The sequence below is a fragment of the Dendrobates tinctorius genome, unplaced genomic scaffold (genome assembly GCF_039654945.1).
Source record: "Dendrobates tinctorius isolate UK_male_01 unplaced genomic scaffold, ASM3965494v1 ptg000151l, whole genome shotgun sequence".
Taxonomy (NCBI): domain Eukaryota; kingdom Metazoa; phylum Chordata; class Amphibia; order Anura; family Dendrobatidae; genus Dendrobates; species Dendrobates tinctorius.
In genome coordinates, this window is record NW_027361818.1 from 11150786 (window position 1) to 11168318 (window position 17533).

General features: G+C 45.0%; 1 protein-coding gene across 2 annotated transcripts; it reads right to left on the reverse strand.

Moving 5' to 3' along the window:
- Positions 1 to 1539: 1539 nt before the first annotated feature.
- Positions 1540 to 12882, reverse strand: LOC141050251 (dnaJ homolog subfamily C member 3-like). Of its 2 annotated transcripts, XM_073547124.1 has the most exons (13): positions 12724 to 12882; positions 12548 to 12647; positions 11403 to 11513; positions 10454 to 10578; positions 10244 to 10318; positions 9270 to 9413; positions 8995 to 9176; positions 7982 to 8101; positions 7751 to 7856; positions 7547 to 7667; positions 6792 to 6924; positions 6567 to 6715; positions 1540 to 1997 (listed from the first exon to the last, which is right to left on the reverse strand). In XM_073547124.1, exons 2-13 carry the CDS (start codon positions 12627 to 12629, stop codon positions 1858 to 1860), a joined length of 1488 nt encoding a protein of 495 aa, XP_073403225.1. In that variant the 5' UTR covers positions 12630 to 12647; positions 12724 to 12882; the 3' UTR covers positions 1540 to 1857. The 2 variants fall into 2 exon arrangements, with proteins under 2 accessions (XP_073403225.1, XP_073403224.1); XM_073547123.1 differs by having other exon boundaries at positions 12548 to 12881.
- Positions 12883 to 17533: the final 4651 nt, after the last annotated feature.

Sequence of the window (17533 nt, forward strand, 5' to 3'; positions counted from 1 at the left end):
CTCCCAAGCTCTATTCATGAAGCTTTCCGCCTTACTATTTAATGGGTCTCTTAGAAGACCAGCATCAAATGCCAAAGAGGACTTATGAGACACCCTAGAAACGGCCACATTGATCTTCAGCACTTTGCCCCAATTATTAGCGTCAAAAGGTTACTTATCTTTCAACTCTCTTTGGAATAAATCCCATTTTATCCAGCTTCTTCCTCGCCTTAATGAGGAACACTTTATGAACATGGACACATTTTTTTGCTCATGGACCTACAAGCCTCTAAACATCATGTCTTGGAGAGTTTTATGTTCTCCAGAATTCTCTTAGTTCATTGTAGATGTAAACGATTATCCCTATCCTCCGCAGGAAAACATGGTTGACCTTCATAAACATCTGAGAAGAACCTCTACTTCTCCATCTTACATCAGAGCAGGAGTCTAGCATGATGTCCCGTTACCCTGATAAAAACATCATGGACCTCTTTACACCCAAACCCTTTGTTCAAGATTTTAAATTTTGGTTTTAATAATGGACCTCAAATTTTCCATTAACAAGGAGGATTCTGGTTAATACACTGCTACCATAAGCTCTTATCATATGCTGTTACCAGTTGACTTTTGAATGGGCACAATCCTTACTTTTAGTTTTGGCTTTCCTAGACCTGTCCTAGCATACATATAAAGAAACAACAATATTACACAGCGAACAAAAGCTTGTAACTCCTCCACAATCCAGAGCAGGAACTGCGTGGTGGGGCCGATTCTTCCACAGGATCTCTGGGCTGGATGATGTCCTCCATGCCAACACTGTGCAAATGCAGAGAGCAGACAGTAGGATGCCAGTTCTGAGGATGCATCTTTATCCCTCTATCTGCAGCTTTTGAGCACCAGCTCAAAACCTTTCTGAGCCCCTTCTGGAAGTGATCTCCGACTTTCAGCACCAGGTCATCTCTGCGACTGATTGCTGCTCTGGAGCGACAGCGCCAAAATAGTCCATGCATCACAGAAGATACACCCTGAAACTCACCACGAGAGGTGGCGACTTCTCCATCAATGGAAGTCTTCAAACAGAAGCTGGAGAGACATCCGTCTGAGATGGTTTAGCAAGTCCTACATTGAGCAGGAGGTTGGACACAATGACCCAGGAGGTCAGCTCCATCTCAAATTCTATGGAGCATCCGTCTGAGATGGTTTAGTAAGTCCTACATTGAGCAGGAGGTTGGACACAATGACCCAGGAGGTCCGCTCCATCTCTAAAATTCTATGGAGCTCAGCATTGGGTCAGCGTTCCCTGAATCTGCGCATGCTCATTTCAGAAGTAACCAGATACTGGCCATCCAGTGATAGATCGAGAGACTCCCCATGCCGCTTTCCTTGCAGGGCATCAAAACCCCACCATAAAGGAGCCAGCTTTCAACGCCAGCTTCGGTGCTAGATTTCCATCTTATGAGAGCACTTGACTCAAGTTAACAAGATCTGCTAGTACTTTAATACTCTCCACGCCAGTCCTGAAATACTATATGCTGCTGAGAATAAAGTAGAACATTCCTATTAAAATCATAGATATTTTAATATACATCTGAACCCCGACCCAAACCCAGAGTTTCTCATCCTCTAAATATCCACTTTCCAGAGGATGCGTGCAGCTCTCCTTCCTACACAAAGGGTGAATCCTGTCCATGAACGGCTGATGTGCTTAGAGTTCCAGGAATACTCCCGCTACAAAAAGCACAGAACGGACCATGATCAAGTATGGAGGGAAGGACACCCCTCCTCCACCGCTGTAAACAGTACAAGAGGAATGAGGTCCTTATAGGACAACCACGTATGGAGTGTTCTCCGATCGGCCACTAAAAGGGCCCGGAAGACTCAGTTGAAGTTAAATTTGAAATGAAAGTTTCCTGAACTGAATGGGTTAAACCCAAAAGGCCATTGTTGGTGGTGTCCCGAGCCCTGCTGATTTTCAGGATCTAGTGGATCTTCTCCAGCGTCGACCTTCTGACGCATTTCTGAAAACATAATAGTGTTTACATAAGGTTAATCCAAAAAAGGAACAGTATTATAGTAGTTATATTCTTGTACATAGGGGGCAGTATTATAGTAGTTATATTCTTGTACATAGGGAGCAGTATTATAGTAGTTATATTCTTGTATATAGGGGCAGTATTATAGTAGTTATATTCTTGTAGCTAGGAGCAATATTATAGTAGTTATACTCTTGTACATAGGAGCAGTTTTGTAGTAGTTATATTCTTGTATATAGGGGCAGTATTATAGTAGTTATATTCTTGTATATAGGGGGCAGTATTATAGTAGTTATATTCTTGTATATAGGGGGCAGTATTATAGTAGTTATATTCTTGTACAGCCATGGCCAAAAGTTTTGAGAATGACACAAATATTATATTTTCACATGATCTGCTGCCCTCTGGTTTTTATGTGTGTTTGTCAGATGTTTTTATCACCTACAGAAATATAATTGCAATCATATTATGAGTAGCAAAAGGTTATATTGACAGAATGAGTTAATGCAGCAAGTCAATATTTGCAGTGTTGACCCTTCTTCTTCAGGACCTCAGCAATTCTCCCAGGCATGCTCTCAATCAACTTCTGGACCAAATCCTGACTGATAGCAGTCCATTCTTGCAAAATCAATGCTTTTATTTTGTCTGAATTTGAAGGTTTTTGTTTGTCCACCCGTCTCTTGATGATTGACCACAAGTTCTCAATGGGATTAAGATCTGGGGAGTTTCCAGGCCATGGTCCCAAAATCTCTATGTTTTGTTCCCTGAGCCATTTAGTTATCACCTTTGCTTTATGGCAAGGTGCTCCATCATGTTGAGAAAGACATTGTTGATCGCCAAACTGCTCTTGGACGGTTGGGAGAAGTTGCTCTCGGAGGACATTCTGGTACCATTCTTTATTCATGGCTGTGTTTTTAGGCAAGACTGAGAGAGCCCGTTCCCTTGGCTGAGAAGCAACCCCACACATGAATGGTTTCAGGATGCTTGACAGTTGGCATGAGACAAGACTGGTGGTAGCGCTCACCTGGTCTTCTCCGAATAAGCCGTTTTCCAGATGTCCCAAACAATCGAAAAGGGGATTCATCAGAGAAAATGACTTTACCCCAGTCCTCAGCAGTCCACTCCCTGTACCTCTTGCAGAATATCAGTCTGTCCATGATGTTTTTTCTGGAGAGAAGTGGCTTCTTTGCTGCCCTCCTTGAGACCAGGCCTTGCTCCAAGAGTCTCCGCCTCACAGTGCATGCAGATGCACTCACACCTGCCTGCTGCCATTCCTGAGCAAGCTCTGCACTGCTGGTAGCCCGATCCCGCAGCTGAAACACTTTTAAGAGACGATCCTGGCGCTTGCTGGTCTTTCTTGGGCGCCCTGGAGCCTTTTTGGCAACAAGGGAACCTCTCTCCTTGAAGTTCTTGATGATGCGATAGATTGTTGACTGAGGTGCAATCTTTCTAGCTGCGATACTATTCCCTGTTAGGCCATTTTTGTGCAGTGCAATGATGACTGCACGTGTTTCTTTAGAGATAACCATGGTTAACAGAAGAGAAACAATGATGCCAAGCACCAGCCTCCTTTTAAAGTGTCCAGTGGTGTCATACATACTTAATCATGACAGACTGATCTCCAGCCTTGTCCTCATCAACACCCACACCTGTGTTAATGGAGCAATCACTGAAACGATGTTAGCTGGTCCTTTTAAGTCAGGGCTGCAATGATGTTGAAATGTGTTTTGGGGGATAAAGTTAATTTTCTAGGCAAATATTGACTTTGCAAGTAATTGCTGTTAAGCTGATCACTCTTTATAACATTCTGGAGTATATGCAAATTGCCATTAGAAAAAATGAAGCAGTAGACTTTGTAAAAATTAATATTTGTGTCATTCTCAAAACTTTTGGCCATGATTGTACATAGGGGGCAGGATTAAAGCAGTTAAATTCTTGTACATAGGAGCAGTATTATAGTAGTTATATTCTTGTACATAGGAGCAGTATTATAGTAGTTATATTCTTGTATATAGGGGCAGTATTATAGTAGTTATATTCTTGTATATAGGGAGCAGTATTATAGTAGTTATATTCTTGTACATAGAGGCAGTATTATAGTAGTTATTCTTGTACATAGGGGCAGTATTATAGTAGTTATATTCTTGTATATAGGGAGCAGTATTATAGTAGTTATATTCTTGTACATAGGGGGCAGTATTATAGTAGTTATATTCTTGTACATAGGAGCAGTATTATAGTAGTTATATTCTTGTACATAGGGGCAGTATTATAGTAGTTATATTCTTGTACATAGGGGGCAGTATTATAGCAGTTATATTCTTGTACATAGGGGCAGTATTATAGTAGTTATATTCTTGTACATAGGGGGCAGTATTATAGTAGTTATATTCTTGTATATAGGAGCAGTATTATAGTAGTTATATTCTTGTATATGGAGTAGTATTATAGTAGTTATATTCTTGTATATGGAGCAGTATTATAGTAGTTATATTCCTGTACATAGAGCAGTATTATAGTAGTTATATTCTTGTATATAGGGAGCAGTATTATAGTAGTTATATTCTTGTATATAGGGAGCAGTATTATAGTAGTTATATTCTTGTACATAGGAGCAGTATTATAGTAGCTATATTCTTGTACATAGGAGCAGTATTATAGTAGTCATATTCTTGTACATAGGGGCAGTATTATAGTAGCTATATTCTTGTACATAGAGGCAGTATTATAGTAGTTATATTCTTGTATATAGGGAGCAGTATTATAGTAGTTATATTCTTGTACATAGGAGCAGTATTATAGTAGCTATATTCTTGTACATAGGAGCAGTATTATAGTAGTCATATTCTTGTACATAGGGGCAGTATTATAGTAGCTATATTCTTGTACATAGAGGCAGTATTATAGTAGTTATATTCTTGTACATAGGGGCAGTATTATAGTAGTTATATTCTTGTACATAGGGAGCAGTATTATAGTAGTTATATTCTTGAACATAGAGGCAGTATTATAGTAGTTATTCTTGTACATAGGGGCAGAATTATAGTAGTTATATTCTTGTACATAGGGAGCAGTATTATAGTAGTTATATTCTTGTACATAGGGGGCAGTATTATAGTAGTTATATTCTTGTACATAGAGGCAGTATTATAGTAGTTATATTCTTGTACATAGGGGCAGTATTATAGTAGTTATATTCTTGTACATAGGGAGCAGTATTATAGTAGTTATATTCTTGTACATAGGGGGCAGTATTATAGTAGTTATATTCTTGTACATAGGGGCAGTATTATAGTAGTTATATTCTTGTACATAGGGGCAGTATTATAGTAGTTATATTCTTGTACATAGGGGGCAGTATTATAGTAGTTATATCACTGCACATAGGGGCAGTATTATAGTAGTTATAGTCTTTTACATAGGGCCAGCATTATAGTAGTTATATTCTTGTATATAGGGAGCAGTATTATAGTAGTTATATTCTTGTACATAGGAGCAGTATTATAGTAGTTATATTCTTGTATATAGGGAGCAGTATTATAGTAGTTATATTCTTGTACACAGGAGCAGTATTATAGTAGCTATATTCTTGTACATAGGAGCAGTATTATAGTAGTTATATTCTTGTACATAGGAGCAGTATTATAGTAGTTATATTCTTGTATATAGGGAGCAGTATTATAGTAGTTATATTCTTGTACATAGGAGCAGTATTATAGTAGTTATATTCTTGTATATAGGGAGCAGTATTATAGTAGTTATATTCTTGTACACAGGAGCAGTATTATAGTAGCTATATTCTTGTACATAGGAGCAGTATTATAGTAGTTATATTCTTGTACATAGGAGCAGTATTATAGTAGTTATATTCTTGTACATAGGGGGCAGTATTATAGTAGTTATATTCTTGTACATAGGAGCAGTATTATAGTAGTTATATTCTTGTACATAGGGGGCAGTATTATAGCAGTTATATTCTTGTACATAGGGGCAGTATTATAGTAGTTATATTCTTGTACATAGGAGCAGTATTATAGTAGTTATATTCTTGTATATAGGGAGCAGTATTATAGTAGTTATATTCTTGTACATAGGGGGCAGTATTATAGTAGTTATATTCTTGTACATAGGGGCAGTATTATAGTAGTTATATTCTTGTACATAGGGGCAGTATTATAGTAGTTATATTCTTGTACATAGGGGCACTATTATAGTAGTTATATTCTTGTACATAGAGGCAGTATTATAGTAGTTATATTCTTGTACATAGGGAGCAGTATTATAGTAGTTATATTCTTGTACATAGGAGCAGTATTATAGTAGTTATATTCTTGTACATAGGGGCAGTATTATAGTAGTTATATTCTTGTACATAGGGGGCAGTATTATAGCAGTTATATTCTTGTACATAGGGGCAGTATTATAGTAGTTATATTCTTGTACATAGGGGGCAGTATTATAGTAGTTATATTCTTGTACATAGGAGCAGTATTATAGTAGTTATATTCTTGTATATAGGGGGCAGTACTATAGATTTTTTTTTTTAACACTTACCCGGGTCTGTTAACACTTCTTTGGCTGCAGCAATATCAATGAATTTCTTTTCTGCTTCTTTTTTGTCCTCTTCTGACTGAAAGTTGTCCGGGTGCCATTGCTGTGCCAGCTTCCTGTAGGCTTTAATGACTTCCTGCTTGTTGGCATTTCTGTGAGGAAGTGGCCATACTGTCATTACCCCTTCCAGTAATGTTTAGGTCACTTTTTATAGCATTCATCATTTACCTCTTGACACCCAAGATTTTGTAGTAATCTCTCTTCTGGGATTGTTTCAGCAACTTCTGAGCCCTCTCCAGACCCTGATTTATCTCTTCATTTTCTCCGTCCAGTTCCTTCGCTTGCTGAAAATCTTCCACCGCTGTGGAAACAGAAGGAGAGAGGAGGCGATCAACAGATAGGTTGAGATGAGGGACTGGAAGAGACAAGGATATGAAGGGGAGAGGGGCAGAGCGAGCTAAAATCACAAACATGAGATTGGAGGCTGAAGAACTAAAAAAGGAAGGATTGAATCGAAGAGGAGGAAGAGTCTCAGAACGAGAGCAATAAAGGAGGAGGAGAGGGCAGAGCACCCAAGTAACAAAGCAAAGAAATGGAGGAAAGTGAAAGGGCAGGAAGATGAAGGACTGGGCGAAAGTATTAAAAAGGAATGAAAGAAGAATACACGAGTAAGGAGATTAAAGAATCAGGAAGGTTCCTCAAAAAAAAAACGGGGAGAAAGAGAGATGGGGCCAGAACAGGAAGAAGAATAAGAGAGCGAGGAGGGGAAAGGGAAAAAGGGAACAAAGTCTAGAAAATAATGGAAAAAGAAAAAAAAAAAAAAAAAAAAAAAAAAAAAAGAAGAAGAGGGCAAGTAAAAGGAGCAACAAAGGAAGAGGGAGCTAGGTGGAGGAAGACAGGGGATAGCAGAAATGAGAAAGGGAAGAATTAAGACAAGATGTAGAGGACATCCTCTCCAGAGATCATCGCAGGCATGGACGGACCTTTCTCGTACTCCTCGTTCAGGATGTAGACCTCTGCCCGGTCCTTCAGCACCTGAGAATTGTGGGGGTCTCTTTGCACAGCTTCTGTACACACTTTGATGGCCGCGTCTATGTGCTGACTCTGGGGTAGAAGGAGAAGACAGAATTAGATCTTCTCATGGAGAGTGAGGCGTCTGTAGAACACGAGATCTGTGGTGGCCGCACCTTGGATAAGCAGTGACAGATCCGCTCCTTCGCTCTTTTCCTGTAAATTTCTACTTCCTGCTCTGTCATTATTGCAGCTTCGAACTTCTCGATGGCGGCTTCATATCTGCAGATGAACAGCCACCCTGATTATATAATACTACGCAGAGTCCCAGTACATGGCAAGAGTGTGGGGACATGAGGTCGATGGCACCATCAATCCCGCCCGCCAGGAGCCGGGCTGACACGCACCTCTGGTTGCTGACCATCTCCTCGGCGGCCTCCAGCTGTCGGGACAGCTTCTTCACGTGTTTATAATGGGTGTGACAATCCTTATCGTCCTGGTCCAGCTTCAGACACTCGCGGACGTGACTGCAGAGGACGATCACACAGTGAGACGGCGGAGAGCGACCCTCAACATCCACCTCTAGGACAATACGGGCGCGTCAGAGTGTGGAGACGTCACAAAGAAATTTGTCTTATACTAGGAAAATGGGGATCTATGGACATCACACACGTGACGTCATCAGGGCATCGGCCAGGTGCAGGCTGGCTTTCAGATCAGCTAGCAGAGGGAAATGGTTTTTTTTTATTCTTACAGTAGTTTGGTTTTTTTTTTGCAGGACAAGTTGTAGTTTTTGGATGACATCATTCAATTTACCAAGTATGGTGGTAAAAAAAAAAATTCCTCTACTGTTTCTGGATTTTGTTTTAGGCCATCTCCATGGTATGGTAATGATTTGTTCTCTATGGTGCAATTCCACGATGTGTATAGAAAATGACAGGCTATGAAGTTTGGCCTGTGGCTGCGCCTCACCGGAGCATCAGAATGGCTGGTCACAGGCCTTCAGTAGGTCCTGGCGCCACCGCAACTGAGCAGCACCTTGTGAGGACGTCGGCGCGGCCCATCTCCTGGAGGATCGCGCGCCTTCACTCACTGCCAGATAGGGAGATCGGCATGTAAAGGGTTAACAGTAGGAATCGACAACGCTCATAGCATCCAATGTTGTGAAGGAGGTAAGGGAAAATTTGCACGAAAGGCCTCAGTCCTCTCACCCCGAGACCGCCGTCTACAAATGGAGGACCGTCTACAAATGGAGACGATCCTGGTTTCAATTTACACCCTATGTCTCTATAAAAGCGTGGATAGTAAATTTTAGAAGTTGTAACTCCAGTAGGGGGCAGTGAGGAGACATCACCCTACAGTAAGCATGACATCACGACACTCACAGCCACGTGCCATCATCCCCTCACCCTTCACCCACCTCAGGCTCTCCTCGTGGTCACCCATGATGAAGTAGAGCGTGCTGAGCTTCAGGTAGGCGGCTCGGTTGTCGTTGCGGAGCTTGGTGGTGGGCTTCAGGTCCTGGATGGCCTTCATCACCTCACCATTGTGCAGGTAACACTCGGAGCGCAGCTCCCGCATACTGGGATCCCAGGGACAATACTGGAAGACCAAGGACAGTTACCAGTAACATACAAGGAGACCCCCCCCCCCCCCCCCCGTGTCATAGACGTGTGGACCCCAGAGATGCATTACCTCGACCACCCTGTCCAGCCAGCTGACAGCCCCCACGTAATCCTTTAGGTTATAGGTCCCCCAGGCCGCGTCCCGGAGAGTTTCCACTTCTTGGGCTCGCTCCAGCAGAGTCTTGGCTTCTTCATGGGAGGGGCTGTTCACCAGCTGCCGTGAAAAAGCAATCTGGCGTTAGAAATCTGACGGGGTGGTGCACGAAATCTGTGCCATCATATACCCCAACCACAGCCAAAGCTGCAAGAGCTGAAATCAGACAGCATCCATCTACATAATCTATTATGGAACGGTGCCATATAGATAAGAAGTGCGGAGACAGAAATGTGAAGAGCGCGTATCAAACCCCCGGGGAAGGAGCAGGAATGATAGGACGGGGCACTGCCGGGGGAAGAGTGAGAGGACGGGAGAAACAATCAGCCGGCTTTATAATATTGTTACTGAACACAGTTCTTCTTTTCTCCGCACGTCTCATCTATACGGCACCGTCCCAGAACAGATCACGTGTATCACGTATTGTAAGCGTCCATCTATAGCCGGCTGATCAATGGCGCCTGGTGGGGGCGCGGTGGGTACACCCGGCACGGCGCAGTCATCGCACGTACAAGAATATAACAAATGACTGCAGCTCTAGATGTGAAAGGAGCTGAGGAAGCGATTTGCACAGCAGAATTGTGATCGCAGCTGTGAAAAAGACTTTGCTTACACAGCAGAATTAGAGTAGAAGAATAGTGATTACAGCTCTGGGGGAGATTAGTTTTGACAGCAGCTCTAGGTGTGTAAAGTGCTGCACACAGCGATGGTGACAATGTAACAGCATTGTGATTCCAGCTCTGGGAGTGATAGGAGTCTCACTGCTGCTGGTTCGGTCTCTGGGCAGAGAACACTGCATTGCTCTGAAAAAGACACATAGTGTGCACCGGGATAATGCCGCATCTCACACAATGCAATGCACCTGCTGGAACACAGCAGGGCGCACTCACCACAGACTGGAAATCTTCTTTGGCTTCGTGCGTGTCCCCCTGCTTCAGGAAGATGTTCCCACGCTGGAGTCTGGCCTGCAGGACAAGAACCAGGGATCAGACATCAAGTCACAACCATAGTAGTCACCTCTGCAGCGCTCCTATAGGCAGGGAGAGGTACAGCAGCCCTGGAGGACTAACACATCTCTATAGCAGCGAGGAGACGCTTACAGTCAGGAAGTCCGGCTTCAGCTCGATGGCCTTGCTGAGATCCGGCAGCGCCAGCTTAAACTTCCCCATGGCCAGGTAAACCGTGGCTCGCTTGTAATAGGTCAGGTAGTTTTTGGGGTCCCCATCTGGAACAGAAAGATATAATCATGGGACAACAGGTCACCGAGCAGGGCAGACCCGGGGGGGGGGGTTGGCTGGGAGAGGGCAGCCGGGTCGCCGAGGAAAGCGGACACCGGGGGAAGGCCAGCGGGTCGCCGAGGAGAGCGGACCCCGGGGGGGGGGGCGTTAGGGCAGCGGGTCGCCGAGGAAAGCGGACCCCGGGGGAAGGGCAGCGGGTCGCTGAGGAGAGCGGACCCCGCCTCTAACTTAGCCCCAACATCATAGGGATATACTGACATCACATATTCCAGTCACAGCAAGAGCTGCAAGCACAGCGCTGCTGGTCTCCTGCTAAACCTCAGGCACTCCGCATCCTCCGCTGTACGGCATCAGGGCACAACAGAGGTGGACATAACCAGCCGTGGCTGCAGCTTTGGAGGTGACTGGAGTATAAGACATGATGCAACAGCAGAATTTACAGTGAATGCAGCTTGTGCTGAGACTCAAGTATGAAACATTGAAGTGGCATAGATGTGACTGCAGCTCTGGATGTAACTAAAGTATATAATATATAAAATCAGGATTGTGACTGCAGCTCTAAATGTGACAAGAGATGAAACATGACAACGGAATGGTGTCTGCAGCTTTGGGTGTAGTCTCACCACAGTCGGGCTGCCCTCCCATCACCGGGGATTCCCAGCGTCCGTACAGAGCTCTCACCTGCAGGGAGCGGAGCTCTGCCACCATCACCTGTCACTGCACTGACAGTGAGAGATGTGCTGCCCGTGCCCTGCAGGAGCCTCAGTCCCGGTCACACCCTGTGAATATATATGCACACCCGTGCACTCACCTACAGCGGCGTGGTAATGAGACAGCGCCTCAGCCAGTTGTCCTGCAGCCAAGAGCTTCCGGCCCATCTCCAGGTGACTCTCCACCTCCGCCTGCCCGGCAGCCAGTGACCCTACGGTGATCAAGACAGACATGGCGTCACCACGGGGGACCCCGACGGCCCACACTGACCCCGGGAGGGGGTTGACGACGCTGAGGCCAGGGAAAGCCCGCACTGACCCCGGGGGGACGACGCTGAGGCCAGGGAAAGCCCGCACTGACCCCGGGGGGGACGACGCTGAGGCCAGGGAAAGCCCGCACTGACCCCGGGGGGGACGACGCTGAGGCCAGGGAAAGCCCGCACTGACCCCGGGGGGGACGACGCTGAGGCCAGGGAAAGCCCGCACTGACCCCGGGGGGGACGACGCTGAGGCCAGGGAAGGCCCGCACTGACCCCGGGGGGGACGACGCTGAGGCCAGGGAGAGCCCGCACTGACCCCGGGGGGGGGACGACGCTGAGGCCGGAGAAAGCCCGCACTGACCCGGGGGGGGGGGGGGGGGACGATGCTGAGGCCAGGGAAAGCCTGCACTGACCCCGGGGGGGACGACGCTGAGGCCAGGGAGAACCCGCACTGACCCCGGGGGGGACGCTGAGGCCGGGGAAAGCCCGCACTGACCCCGGGGGGGACGACGCTGAGGCCAGGGAAAGCCCGCACTAACCCCGGGGGGGGGGGGGGGGGGACGATGCTGAGGCCGGGGAAAGCCCGCACTGACCCCGGGGGGGGGGGGGACGCTGAGGCCAGGGAGAGCCCGCACTGACCCCGGGGGGGACGACGCTGAGGCCAGGGAAAGCCCGCACTAACCCCGGGGGGGGGGGGGGGGGGGACGACGCTGAGGCCGGGGAAAGCCCGCACTGACCCCGGGGGGGGGGGGGACGCTGAGGCCAGGGAGAGCCCGCACTGACCCGGGGGGGGGACGCTGCCGCTCACGTCCTGGACTGACCCCGGTGTCTATGGGACCGTCCATCAATCACGGGTCCCTATGACAAATCTCCAGGCGCCGCAGCCTTGTTGTAGGGACCGCTGTGATTCACCTCCTCATGGTCAGACGCTGCTATCACGGCCCAGGAGGAGTTGTCATGGGGCCCGGGGTTTGTCCAGAACTCACCGTCCAGCTGCAGGTCCAGGAAGACGCAGAGGAGGGACAGGGAGGACAGGACCCCGCTCACACCGCGCCGCGCTCTCTCCATGGCCGCGCTCTGCTGCACCTGCGGGGACACAGAGGTCACCGACTCCAGAACATGGTCCTTGAAGCGCCGCTCTGGAGGAACCGCCGAGCACTACCTGCAGCTCCGCCGGTCACCCGTCAGCGCTGCACAGCACCACGGCACTTCCGCTTCCGGCTGTTACACAGCCGCATCTGCCAATCACTACAGGAGCCGCATCCGGGAGCGAAGCGCTGACCAATCACTGGCAAGCCTGAGATAGCGTGGGGGGCGCTCATTGGTCCGCAGGTCTGAAGCAGCATGACGTCATCACCGCGCCTTCTTTCCTTTTTCTCCACTTTCACTTCTCTTGTATCCTCGGTGATGTTTAGCAGCGCCCTGTGATTGGTGGATCGGTTTTTCAGACTCCACCTTTCCTCATTTTTATTGGCTATTGACGCTTCGCATGGCTGAGCGTCTTTGCCACCTGCTAGATTCTTATTGGTCACAATTTTTAATGTAAATTAATCTCACCGCCCACTTTTTTCACACTCTTGCTGTGATTGGTCGCCTCTGACGTGTTGCGTCTGAGTAATGACACAGCGCCACCTGCAGGACAAGTGGAAATAACACAAGTACAAGTTTGAATACACTGATAATGCAAGCAGTCTACGATGATTCTGCGCCCCCTGGTGGACAATGCAGGTAATACAGCAGTATAATATATTGTATTGATTGTGCAGCTGTATGATGACACAGCGCCTCCTGGAGGAGGATGGCGGTAATACACAACAATGCATTATTTGGAAGAAGCAGAGAAATTAATGTATTGGTAGCAAAAAGAAATAAAATGTACCGCAGGGCGGGGGAGGCGTAACCCTTCAGTCCCCCCGCTAATTTTAATTCTTGTGTTTTCCGTCTCTTCTCCTCTTCTTCTTTCTCTTTCCATGCAGACGATGCAGCACAGCGCCGTGCGTCCTGCGGGACGAGATAATTCAGCTCAATGCGATCGCAGCGATAACAAACTTGTACAGTTTAAAAAAAAAAACTTTAATGATGAAAATATATATATTTTTTATTTTGTTTATTTCGCCGTGTTTTTTCTCAGACGGTAACGCTGGGATTTCCATCTTTTTTGGCTTTATAGAATTACGCTAATGATAAGATACCGTATCTACTTTTTCCTATCCTTCTGTTTTTCTGGGTGGGGGATTTTAATTTTAATATTTTTTTAAAATTTAGTATTTTTTAAAACTTTCTTTTTCACTTTATTTTGATTTTGTTTCCGCACCATATGCTGCGGTAGTGCAGTAATGCTGGGCGTCTGTTAGGGCTCACCGGGCGAGTCACATGGACGCAGCCGAAATGGCGAGGGCTTGGACAACAAGCTATGCTGGATGGCAGACAAACAAGCCAAAAAGGAGGCAGTGCTAACTACTGAGCCGGGGGGCAGATGAAGAGGAAAGTGGCCGCTCTGCAATAGGACTCAGATGGAGGGAGCAGAATCCAAACCAGATTGTAAGGTAATAGAAATCATTTCTAATAACATTATGTGATGCTTACAGCAAACGATGGGTTAACCTGCAGGTCACAGCTGATTGCACTGTAATGTAAACTGTCTCTAATAACATTTTGTGATGCTTACAGCAAATGATAGGTTAACCTGCAGGTCACAGCTGATTGCACTGTAATGTAAACTGTCTCTAATAACATTTTGTGATGCTTACAGCAAGCGATAGGTTAATCTGCAGGTCACAGCAGAGTGCACTGTAATGCTAACTGTCTCTAACAACATTTTGTAATGCTTAAAGCAAATGATGGGTTAACCTGCATGTCACAGCTGATTGCACTGTAATGTAAACTGTCTCTAATAACATTTTGTGATGCTTACAGCAAATGATGGGTTAACCTGCAGGTCACAGCGGATTGCACTGTAATGTAAACTATTTCTAATAACATTTTGTGATGCTTACTGCAAACGATAGGTTAACCTGCAGGTCACAGCAGAATGCACTGTAATGTAAATTGTTTCTAATAACATTTTGTGATGCTTCCAGCAAACGATGGGTTAACCTGCAGGTCACAGCAGATTGCACTGTAATGTAAGCTGTCTCTAATAACATTTTGTGATGCTTACAGCAAATGATGGGTTAACCTGCAGGTCACAGCAGATTGCACTGTAATGTAAACTGTCTCTAATAACATTTTGTGATGCTTACAGCAAATGATGGGTTAACCTGCAAGTCACAGCAGAATGCACTGTAATGTAAATTGTTTCTAATAACATTTTGTGATGCTTCCAGCAAACGATGGGTTAACCTGCAGGTCACAGCAGATTGCACTGTAATGTAAGCTGTCTCTAATAACATTTTGTGATGCATACAGCAAACGATGGGTTAATGTTATGAATGAGTCACCGAGGAGGAAAAACAAAAACAAGCTAAGTCACAGAAAACCAGAGAGGTTGGTAACTAAGCGGATTGCAGACCCCTGATCCTATCCACACAACTAGCAGTAGCCGTGGAGCGTGCCTACGATGATCCTAGACGCCTCGTCACAGCCGGAGAACTAAATAAGCCTAAAGCAAGAAAAGGGGAAATCTAAACTGCCCCAGAGCAGACCCCAAAGCAATAGACAGCCCCCAAACATGTATTGTCGGTGAGACAAGATGAAAACACAAACACAGATAGAAAGATAGGCTGAGCAAACGATGGGGCCCAAACTAACTAGAAAGGAAAGGAAAGGAGAGATGCTGTCTGCAATCACGCACAAAACCCTGCCAAAAAATGTCCAACACTTTCTGATAAAAAAAACCCCTGAAGTCGCTAGACTTCAATTCCCTATATCAGCACTCTGGTATATTCTGAGGACAGAGCAAAAAGAGACCAATCTGATCAGGGACAGAAAACAAACTGGCATAAACAGAGACATAAGAATGGAAATTCAGCACATCCCCAGCAGGGGCTGACTGACCACAAAAACTGAGTAAACCAGACCAAATCTCATGTGAAAAAATAGCAGAGCACACCTAGCTTGAGAAGACAGGAACAGAACTGGAAACCAGAACCTCAGGGCAGGAAAATCACCAGCACAAAATTGGGGAGTCGGCTGTCTTAAATCCAGTCAGAGACTCCTGATGTCCAATCACAGTCCTCCTCCTCAGGTGGCAGGTCTCTGCCATTTAGCCCTTCTGTTCTGTTCGCATTTGCTATACACTTGTACTGTTCCCGGGTCAATATGACCCGACCTATTAATTCTTGATTGTTAGCTACTCTAATTGTTTTATTTGAATACTTTTTTCATTAAAATACTGTATGTGAACATGGTTGATCATAAACAAATGAAAAATTTAAATTCAAAATTAATTTTTTTTTTTTTTCATAAAAAGGTTACACGGGCTTTTTGCAATTATCTTCGATTGTTGACATTCCGCACACAAATAACAAAGAAGCTTTACATTACTATTACTTAAACATGAAGTTTAACTTTTTGAAAACAAATTTTATAAATCAACAAATGAAAAATCATAAAAACTTCAACGTTTTTAGAAAGAAAAAAGAAAAAACTGAACATGTTCATGCGTTTTTACACTGAACACAATAATAAGACACATGTCCTTTGCACAGATATTTTGAACATCCAGCACATGTCAGATTCGTCTTATTGTCACAGGAAGATGGACAGAAGCGACAGCTCTTCCTTTTTTTTTTGCTGGTAGCTGTGCTGGTGGAGGCCGTGGATGTGGAGTCTCTTTCTTGAGCATGCTGGACACTTTTTACAATGGCTGTTGCTGTTGTTTTTTCTCATAGTACCCAGCATGGTAAGTTGTTTTTTCTTCAACATCTGGCCTAGTTGATAGGATGTAAAAAAGTTGTCACATGTGACATTTTGTCCTTTTAGTCCATGAGTCAAATCGAGAACAACACGCATACCCTGATTATTTTCAGGTCTTTCATCAGGGGTTTTTCCTGTATACACTTGAACATTTAGAGCATATGAACTTTTGCTGATGCCATATTTTGCTGGCTTACTTGGTATATATTGTCTGAATGGGCACCTACCTCGGAATGCCACCAGTTGCTCATCAACAGTTACAGTTTCACCACTATTATACAATTTTGGTAGAATCTCTACCCATTGATTCCAAACATTTCTAATAGGGGCTAGTTTATCTTTAGCTCTTCTTTCCATTCTATCTGTTTTAGAATCAAACCGCAGTACTCTAGAAATTTCATGAAACCTTTCTCCTCTCTCACAGACTACATAATGACTTTCTTACTGATAAGAACAGTGAAACCACCACCATTTTGAGATGAAGTACACATAAAAAAACATAACTTTTGCAGTCAGAAATAATCAGAGACCTGTAGAACAGTATAAAATGCTATCGGGTCATATTGACCCGAACAGTACAAGTGTAACAATCAGCGTGTAGCAAAAAGTAAACAAAAAAAAAATTGTAGAGCTCCACAAAATCCACAAATGAGGAGAAGTCAAGGAACCACTAGTTTCAAATCCTCATTAAAAAAAATCTGCAGGGTCTCAAAAATCATTTCGGGTCATATTGACCCGAACAGTACAGCAGGGCTAATTAGATCAGCTACAGTACCTACTGTCACCACTAGAGGGAGCCCGGATGGAGAACTCACGACTCCTCTGTCAACACAGCCAGCTCCACCACCCTCACCAGAAGCCAGAGTTAAACCAGAAAATGAGTTCACAACAGGGTAACCTGCAGGTCACAGCAGATTGCACTGTAATGTAAACTGTCTCTAATAACATTTTGTGATGCTTATAGCAAACGATGGGTTAACCTGCAGGTCACAGCAGAGTGCTCTGTAATGTAAACTGTCTCTAATAACATTTTGTGATGCTTATAGCAAACGATGGGTTAACCTGCAGATCACAGCAGATTGCACTGTAATGTAAACTGTCTCTAATAACATTTT

Bases quoted from the DNA above. Each gene is read 5' to 3' on its own strand.
- LOC141050251 (XM_073547124.1), bottom strand. From the start codon at position 12,629: ATGGAGAGAGCGCGGCGCGGTGTGAGCGGGGTCCTGTCCTCCCTGTCC. The intron at 8,102-8,994 runs GTGGGTGAAGGG...CGTCCTCTGCAG, and splicing joins GACCACGAGGAGAGCCTGAG to TCACGTCCGCGAGTGTCTGA. The intron at 6,925-7,546 runs GTCCGTCCATGC...CTGTTTCCACAG, and splicing joins GAACGAGGAGTACGAGAAAG to CGGTGGAAGATTTTCAGCAA.